General features: G+C 59.0%; 1 protein-coding gene across 2 annotated transcripts; it reads right to left on the reverse strand.

Moving 5' to 3' along the window:
- Positions 1-3,563: 3,563 nt before the first annotated feature.
- C1QB (complement C1q B chain) lies at positions 3,564-8,802 on the reverse strand. 2 transcript variants are annotated; one of them, XM_084875141.1, is made up of 3 exons: positions 8,574-8,802; positions 5,542-5,746; positions 3,564-4,277 (listed from the first exon to the last, which is right to left on the reverse strand). In XM_084875141.1, exons 2-3 carry the CDS (start codon positions 5,723-5,725, stop codon positions 3,703-3,705), a joined length of 759 nt encoding a protein of 252 aa, XP_084731267.1. In that variant the 5' UTR covers positions 5,726-5,746; positions 8,574-8,802; the 3' UTR covers positions 3,564-3,702. The 2 variants fall into 2 exon arrangements, with proteins under 2 accessions (XP_084731267.1, XP_084731268.1); XM_084875142.1 differs by lacking the exon at positions 8,574-8,802 and adding an exon at positions 7,069-7,230.
- Between the last annotated feature and the right edge of the window lie 369 nt (positions 8,803-9,171).

Consider the following 9,171-nt stretch of genomic DNA (forward strand, 5'->3'; position numbering starts at 1 on the left):
CCAGCCACCTAAGTGCGTTCCGGCTCAGCAGCACCAACCACTCCCCACCACCCGCGTGTTAGAAAAGCAACTTCTCAGCACCCCCTCTACACCCCCCAAATTGGAACCTGCATTTACAAAAACCCCAGGTGGTTTGAACACATTTAAGTTTGAGAAGCCCTAACCATTTTAGCACCCAATTCCAATAACAGCCCACCAGGGATAGCTATAGTCAATACTTGTGGTGACCTATATCCTGGGGGCTTTGCCCATAAAAGCCCATTGAGTCCTCATGGACTCTCTGGGGGTAGGATCCTCACCCCCATGTGGCAGATAAGACACCTGTGGCCCAAAGAGGTTAAGTAATCTGCCTGAGGACACACAGCCTGTGAGTGGCAGAGGTGGGATTTGAATGCAGCTTCTCTGAGACCACCGTCCTCCCCGTTCCCGGCTTCCAGCCTCTCCTCCCTCCCTGCATGGCTCATCCTGTGAAGCTCTCAGCAGAGAGGAAGTCTATTTCCCCTTTCCCTCCACCCGATGCAGCCAATGGGCTCCTGAGGGCAGACACTGGGCCACCACTAGTCACAGCGTTTCTGTCCATGAGCACAACCCTCTCCTTTGGGGGCTGGGGTGGGGGGGAGGGGGGCAGACAGAGGACCACCTGTGCCAGCATCACCTGGGATATTTGGGAAAAGTGCAGCTTTCTGGGCTCCTCCAGGTCCTAGGAAACTATAACCTCTGGGATGGGGTCTGGACTCCGATAATTTCCAGGGATTTTTGTTGTCCGCTGAAATGGGAAGCCAGGTGCCCATTTTACAGTCAAGGGCAACGAGGCCCCAAGAGTTTTTCTGTTCTGGTCCCAAGGCTGGAAGCTGGCTGGCTGGCACTCAGGCTTGGGCGCCAGGCGGTCCTGGGTTCGGGCTCCTGCCCCTCTCCCTCGGAGCCCAGAGCCACAGCTGGGTTTGCAGCGGGTTGGCAAATGCAGCCCACAGACCGTGCGCAGCTTGCCGGCTAAGAATGGCTTTTACATTTTTAAAAGGTTGGGGGGGAAATCAGGAGAAAAATACCTCGTGACGCAGGAACGTTATGTAAGATCCAAATTCCAGTCTCCACAGAAGTTTATGGGAACGAGGCCGCGCTCGCTTATTCGCGCACAGCGTGCGGCTGCTCTCTCGCTGCAGACGCGGAGGTGAGGGGTCACAGCAGGGATGGACTGGATGGCCCGCAGACAGAGCTGAAGAGAGCTCCCATCTGGCTAATTGCAGGAGAGGTTTGGCAACCCCGGTCCAGAGCAGTGAGTCTCCAGCTGTCGCTGCATCGAAATCACGTGGAAGGTGATTCAGCTCATCGGTCGTGGGGCCCGAGAACCTGCATGTCCAACCAGCTCCCGGGTGGCGCTGATGCCGGAACCACACCTTGGGGACCCTGGCTTAGAGGGACTTGGGTCTTCAAAGCTGACACGAAGCCCACCCTGGAAGCTCACAGCCCACCCAGGGAGCAGAATGGGCTTGGGGGGGAAGAGAGGGAGGACGGAGGAGCTCTGACCACCCATCCACCCACCCACCCACCCCTCTCCCAGGCTGTCCTTCCCTGGAGTGGGCTCCCCCTGGTGGCAGCAAGCCTGGACTGCGCCTGGCAGTTCAGCTTTGATTGCCCAGCCCTCCATTCGGAAACACATTTCAAAGCCTTCAGAGTTTACACATCCTTTCTCCTGGAGGGCGTCCACTTCGGGGAGCTGAATCCAACGGCAGAACCTGGAGCGGAGGTGGGGAGGCTGGGATGAGGCGCTGCAGGCAGGAGGTGGCAGACACTCAGCAGGGCCCGCCCACGCTGCTCTGAGAACTGCCCCCACCCAGAGGCTGGGGAACAGGGCACAGAGCTTAACACCGGGGTAAACAGACCTGGATCTGAATCCTAGGTCTTCTGTGTCACACGGGCAAAGTAGCACCCCCTCCCTGAGTCTCAGTGTTCTTATCTGTAGAATGGGAACAATAAGATTAGAACGGTACTTTTTAAAAAATCCTCATTTTTCCATTGATTTTTAGGGAGAGTGGAAGAGAGAGAGGGAAAGACAGAGAGAAACATGGATGTGAGAGAAACACATTGATTGGTTTGCCTCCTGCACGAGCCCTGACCAGGCTTCAGCTCAAGGAGGAGCCTGCAACCAAGGTATGGGCCCTCGACCAGAATTGAACCCGGGACCCTTTGGTCTGCAGGCCAAACCAACTAGGGCAACAGTGGTTCTGGAAGAGTCACATAATTCTGCTCCCCTCCCAGCAGCACCAGCAGCTGGGAACTCTTTGGAAATGCAAATTCCAACAGCCCTTCAGCTGTCTGTGGGGCTCACTAAGTCTGAGAACCACTGGATTAGGGTACCTTCTCCTTGTGGCTGATCCTGGGGAGAACAGTTGCCAGACATTTGCCTGAATAATCCTGAGCTGCTGTTATTGCTGCTTGTTGGCCTCAGCTGATTGGGCCAGGAGAGGCCTTGCTCCAAAGAGGACCAATCAGATTCCCTTTCTGGGATCTGGGAAATAGATGCCACTTCCATGAGGGTAGGGGCTAACCCAGTGGCCAAGGATGTTGTCGGAGAGGAAAGCAACCCATTACCCCCACTTGCCCAAGCAGTGACAGGGCCAATCTGTGGAGAGAGATGCAGGGCCCGGAGGCTCAGAGGGAGACATGGCAGCTGGATCCCATGTTCACGGAAGCATTTGTTCTAATGGGATGGCCGGGCTTGTGCCAGTCTGGGGAGCTATTGGGAGGGGAAGCACTGGGGAGAATCAAAAGGGAAAGAGTCTTGGCTCCAGGATCAGTGAAGACTTCGGAGGGGGGCCCCATGACAACCTTGGGTGGGGATGTGTGACATATTTTAAAAATATATTTTATTGATTTTTTACAGAGAGGAAGGAAGAGGGATAGAGAGCCAGAAACATCGTCGATGAGAGAGAAACATCGACCAGCTGCCTCCTGCACATCCCCCACGAGGGATGTGCCCGCAACCAATGTACATGCCCTTGACCGGAATCGAACCTGGGACTTTCAGTCCGCAGACCGATGCTCTATCCTCTGAGCCAAACCGGTTTTGGCGATGTGTGACATTTTAAGCAGAAAAGCCTTTAGAGGCTGGCCTAGACATGCTGCCATGAAGGAGGTCCCAGGTCATCCGTAGGCAGACCTGCCCTTGAATCCCGGCCATGCTGTGGAATGGAGGACACTCCTTTGTCCCTCCAAGCCTCAGTTTTCTCCTCTGTAAACTGGGCGCGATGCACCATGTCTCCAAGGATAAGTGTGAGGATTCATGAGAGGAGGAAAGTGTCTAGCTCAGTGCTGAGAGCATAGTAGGTGCTCAACAGATGGTGTTCCCTCCCCATCTCCCACCGTGTGGCTGTCACAGAGATTGACACAGAGCCTGGCCCTCCAGTCACCTCCAACTAGAACGAATTCCTGTTGTCAGAGGCCATTCATTCGTTCATTCATTCATTCATCCATTCATCCATTCATTCAATGGGCATTCAAGCAGCATTTCTCAGCACCTACTATGTGCCAGGGGCTGGGATGCAGAATTGAATTAGACCACGGGCCCTTGGTCATGAAGAGTTTATTTGCTCATTCACTCCGCAACCTCCACGGAGACTGACCGTGTGGGGGTCGTGCTGGGGGTACAGTGAGCATTGCTGGCGGGCGAGGGGGTGGGGTGGGGGAGGAGTCAGGGCCCACAGGTCATGCCTCCGGGTTCGGGAAGAGCAGGAACCCGGAGAAGATGCTGTTGGCACCCTCGATGCCCAGCAGGGAGTTCCTGTCGGTGGCCTGCAGGTAGACGCTCTCGCCCTGCTCCAGCTTGAGGACGACGCCCCCCGTGGTGACCTGGAAGGTGCTGGGGACGTAGTCGCAGAAGGTGACCACCTTCTGCATGCGCTCCCTGCCGCGCATGAGGTTCACGCACAGGTTCCCGCGGGAGCTGGCGTGGTAGGTGAAGTAGTAGAGGCCGGGCACCCTGCAGGTGAACCTGCCCATGCGGGACTCGTAGTTGTTGTTCACGTTGGTGATCACGTGGTCGAAGCGGATCATCTGGTCCTTCCGCAGGGGCGTGTTGATCTTCCGGGCGGCCGAGAAGGCGACCTTCTGGGTGGCCTTGTAGTCTCCCGACTCACCCTTGGGACCTCGGGGACCGGGGGGCCCTGGGGCGCCTTTGGGGCCCACGGGGCCCTTGGGGCCGACTTTTCCTGGCTTCCCGGGAGTCCCCGGGTCCCCCTTCTCTCCAAACTCGCCGTGGTCTCCAGCGCGCCCTGGCAGCCCTGGAAGAGCAGGGAGAGGAGAGATGAGGCCCAGATCGCTGCCAAGAACCAAAGGCGGGAGAGGCAGGGAGCCGGCCCAGTGACCTTGGCCAGGGCCCTGCTCCTCTTGGGTCTTAGCCTCCCTCCCCTCGGTGAAAAGGAGGGGGATGGGCAGAGCGCCTCCATGTCCCTTTCCAGCCCAGTTTCCGAGCCTGTGATGTGCTCGGACTCACACATGGGGTCCCTAAGGACAGGCCGGCCCTCCTCACGCGCTCACCCAGCACCCCGGTCCAGGGTGAGCCTGGAGGCCGGTAGTGAATGAGCGCACACAGTCAGCCCGCTGTGCTCCCTCCTCCTCCCCCACGGCGGACACCCCTAAGCCATCACGCCGTCTTTCTGGGGGAACTTGGGCGTGGGCCTTAGAATCCTCCCACTCGGCCACGCCAAGCAGCCACGGCCCTGGGTTCGGCACAACACAAGATAAAACCTCTTTCCCTATAGGGTGGCAGCACCCCGTGGCTGAGAACGTGGATTCGGGGCAGACACATGCCCTATCAGTTGTGTCGCCTCGAGTGAGTCAGACTCTTCGAGGCTTAGCTTTCTCTTCGGTAAAGCGGGGGTGCTGAGGTTCTGTGGCCTCGTGAGGATAAATGAGGCTATTTGGGGAGAGGGCTTGGCTATGGGTCCATGAACGAATGAACTAGATTTCGGGGTGGGGGGGGGGTTCTTTATGGCAGGAAGTCTTTGAAACTAAGGTGACCAGATGTCCCACTTTTGGCGGGACAGTCCTGGTTTTTAACAATTTGTCCCGCGTCCAGAGGTGTTTTTTAAAAAATCCCAATTCTTTCCAAAAATCGGGACTTTTTTTTTTTTTTTAAACACCTTGGGATGTGGGACAAATTGTTAAAAATCGGGACTGTCCCACCAAAAGCGGGACATCTGGTCACCTTACTTTGAACCCTGTGGCAACCCCACCGAAATGCCCTTGTTTACATTTCACAGGGAAGGAAGCAGCCAGCAGGGCCGTGTGCCTGCGGGGTGCCCTCTCTCTGCCTGGGTCTGGTGGTCGGAGATTCCCTGGTCTGGTCTCGGCCTCCGTATCTGCGGGGCCCCTTTGTGCAATGGGAACCAGAATCCCCTCCCTGCCAGTGGCTGCGAGGGCTCAGCCAGCGGATGGGCACCAAGTGCTTCTGGAACCTCTGAGGCGGGCGAGCCGCTGGGGATCGGGCGGCAGGAAGTGGGGCCTCGACCAGTGACCCCTGTGTGTCCCCAGAGTAGACGGCACCTTTCTCTCCCTTTGTCCCCGGGGTCCCAGGGGCCCCGTCAGAGCCCGGCGCCCCAGGAATGCCCGGGATGCCCGGGATGGACCCGGCCGAGGGTCCGGTGCAGTCCTGGGCCTGGGAGACATCAGGAGGACCCAGCAGCAGCAGCAGCAGCAGCGCCGGGAAGCCGCCCCTCGGCGTCTTCATCGCCACAGTCTTCGCCGCTTCCTGCGTGGGGAGTTGGGGGGACAAGCAGATGGGGTAGGTTACTGACTACTGTGGGGCCGCCTCTCGCGAATGAATCAATCAACTAACGAATTCATTCATTCGTGGGCTGGCTCGTGGCTTCGTTCCGTCGTGCCCGTGTCCTCTGAGCGGGTCCTGCTCGGGGCGCTGGGGACACCGTGGTGCACCGGGCAGATGTGGCTCTGCCTTCACGGAGGCCAACGTGCAGGTGAGCGGAATGGTTAGGGACGGGTGACGGGTGCTCTGGCAGCAGGGACAGCGCCCGCCCGGAGGGAGAGGACTGTGCTGGGGTGGGAAAGGGCAGGTTTGGGGAGGGGAGGCCTCTCATCAGGACAACGTTGTAGATGTGGGGGGTGGGGGGAGGGAGGGAAAGTGTCTCTGAGAAGTGAAGTTTAGGCTGGGACCTGAGGGGACAGAAAGGACCGAATGTTCCCGGAAAAGGACGGTGGAGGCAGAGGCCAGAGGCAGGAGAGAGCCTGGAAGGGGGAGGACCAGCAGGGGGGAGAGAGGCCAGCAGAGAGGGAGCGGACGGAGTGACCCGGCCGGGGGGGGGGGGGGGGGGGGGAGGGCCTGCGGCTGTGGTCTGATCAGACTTGTTGCCGCTGCGGTCTGATCCTCGTAGCACTCTGGGAGAGCGGGCTGTGATCATTTCCTAACGGAGGCTCCAACATCAGACAGCAGCCCATCCACAGTTACCTAGGAGTTTGTTACGGGCGGGGCCGTGGCCAAACTCCTTCCATCTCCGCCGCACGCTGGCCGGGCCCGCCCAGAATTTGGCACACGGAGGCTTTGCGGGGATCAGAAAACTAGCCTCACCCCCTTCCTCTGGTTCCAATCAACCCATTGCCCAGGCTCCTGCCTCATGCCAGGCTCTGGGCTGGGAGGCTGCCTGGGGCTGTGACCAGGGCCCAGGGACTGGCGTGGGCTCTGCCCGGCTCAGAACAGGGCGAGTCAGGGCATCTGCTTATTTTTAGTTTTGAGTGAGCATCAGCTCCCTCTCTTGCTGGAGGTTTTACCAAATGGTAGTTTGACAACTCGAACAATCCGTGCGTTAGGCACTTAGCGGGCCCCAGGCTCGGTGCCAGACCTTCATGTGCCGTTACTGCACTGGATTTGGTTCTTACAACGGCCTCTCGAGAAAGCATCCCTGGTTTCTCATTTTACAGACGAGGAAACTGAGCGTGGAGAGAGCGAGAACCTCCATCAAGGTTACAGCTTCTCCCCCTCTCCTTCCCGATCCCCCCTCCTCCCTGTGCCCACTGGACCTCAACACTCACAGGTGTTACATCAAGAGGCTGCGGTACCTGGTGGTGGAAACCTGGGCTTTGGAGCCTGACGGCCAGCAGGGGGAGCTCATGCACCGGCTGCACCGAGAGCCGTGCGGCCGGCTGGTGCCCAGTGAAGGACGCTCTTGTCACTGCTGTTACTGGTGCTGTGCGCGGCAGACACCCCCGTGGTGAGGGGAGGGGCCTGGAGGCCGTAAGGAAAGCAATGCCAGGTCCACACAGGCCTCCTTAGCTCAGGGCTGCAGGCTGGCCCCTTCTCTCTGGCCACCGTTTCTCCCACAAATGGGGCTCATACTGATCTCTAGCTCACAGGGTTGGTGGGAGGACTGGTGAGTTAGGGCTTACGTTGGAAATGCTTATTGCATATTAGCTATTTTTTTTTTAAACGATCACCATCATCTAAGAATCCCCCAGTTTGGGGACAAGAGGGGAGGTGGTTGGAAAAGTACAAGAAGATCGGTCCCTTTGAGAGGCTGGGCTCAGAGCGAAGGGGTGGGGGCAGGGAGGGGGAGCAGGTCCTGAGATTTGATGAGACTCAGGTTTCCTGGGGAAGTGGGAAGTGGGTCGGGGCAGCGGGAAGATCTGAGATCTGGCTCATTTAAGTCTCAGCCTGGATGTAGACATAAAACTCATCTGGTCTGACCACCTCCTGCCTTCACTGTCATCACCGCCATCAGCCTTGCTCCTTACTCTTGTGTTTTTCCTGCATCGCTGACCCTTCCATCTCCGTCCTACCCAACGGCGCCTTGATCCCTGACTTGGAGTCAGGCCCACTTGACCTTGAACCCTTCCCCCTCCTGCTGCTACCTCCCTGCATGGCCTCACACAGGAGCCCGGACCTCTCTGGCAAAGTTCCTTTCTACCTGACAGGGCTGCCAGAGGATTAAGTGAGACGGAACCTATAGAACAAGAAGGCCCCTGGTGCGGGGCCTGATCCCACCCCCTCCTTTCCAAGTGCCGAGCTCGCTCAGTGCCAGCTCATAACGAACCACCCCTCACCTGCGAGAGCCATGATTTCTTTGGAAGAGCCATGCTGAGCTTTCTCAGAGAACGCATGGGAATAAGAGGAGGCAGGTGCTGGGGGTGCTGGGCTGGGTGGAGGGGCACCTGGGTCCTGCCATCCGTCTGCCTCTGACATCTTGACCCAGGTAGTAGGCTAACCACTGGGTGACCTTGACCTCCGTTCGGGCACATAGGACTCCTGAGAGGTTCTGATGTTCCCAGAGAGGGTCCCAGCTGAGAGGTACAGGACTGGCCCCAGATCCTCACCAGCGCTTCAGAGGCAGAAGCAGGACTCACCTTATGCCAGTGACTCCCATTTTAGGCCCCCTCCCCATCCCCTGGGCCCCGGGCAGTCAGGTCTCCAAGTTCACCTCCCGAGAGAGTCCTCCCCAAGGCCTGGGCCCAGGCAGGAACCCGGGGGCTCCCAGGCAGGGGGTGCCAGGTCTGCACTTTGGGAATCACCACCCGCCACCCCATGGGTCCCGCCGGCCAGTCCCCCAGGCACCACGCCCGCTCCTCACCTGGAACCTGGCGTCCTGGGAGGCCACTGGCGATGCCGGTGGGCCGGGCAGCAGTGGGACCAGGAGCCGGGAGCCTGATGCTCTCAGTCCAAAGCGGAAGTTCCGTTCCCCAGAGAAGGGAAGGGCCTTCCCCGGGTGGCCCCCTCCCCCGGGCCCGCAGCCCGGCCCCCCTCCTGTCACCCCGCTCTCACCGGGTCCTGCTGCCCTCAGGCAGTTTCAGGTCCTGTTTCTGCCATCGGCAGGGCCTTCCTGTAAACGGGAGGACGGTGGTCAGTTCGGTTTCGCCAGCTCAGCAGCCGTGGGGAGGACAGGCTGTTCTGGGGAATGTCCACAGCGGGTGGGGTGGCTCGGGGCCAGGGCCTCTGACCTCATGGCCTTTAGGGGAACAGGGATGTTCCTCAATGAAGCAGAAACATGGCCGGCCTGGGGCCTGGGCCCTGGGCGCTGGGGTTGAGACATAAACTTTGATTCCCAGCCTGGCTCTGCCACATGACAGCTGAAGGCTCTCAGCCAGGGGAGCCCACGGGAGTCCCATTCCCTCAGTCACATGGCGGGACCATAATGCACCTGCTCCAGGGACTGCGCAGAGTGGGGGCGG

Source organism: Pipistrellus hanaki (assembly GCF_964339955.1).
Source record: "Pipistrellus hanaki genome assembly, chromosome: 2".
NCBI classification, from domain to species: domain Eukaryota; kingdom Metazoa; phylum Chordata; class Mammalia; order Chiroptera; family Vespertilionidae; genus Pipistrellus; species Pipistrellus hanaki.

Coding starts and splice junctions, on each gene's coding strand:
- C1QB (XM_084875141.1), bottom strand. CDS start 5,725: ATGAAGACGCCGAGGGGCGGCTTCCCGGCGCTGCTGCTGCTGCTGCTG. Junction 4,278..5,541: donor GGGGACAAAGGGAGAGAAAG/GTGCCGTCTACT, acceptor CTGCTCTTCCAG/GGCTGCCAGGGCGCGCTGGA.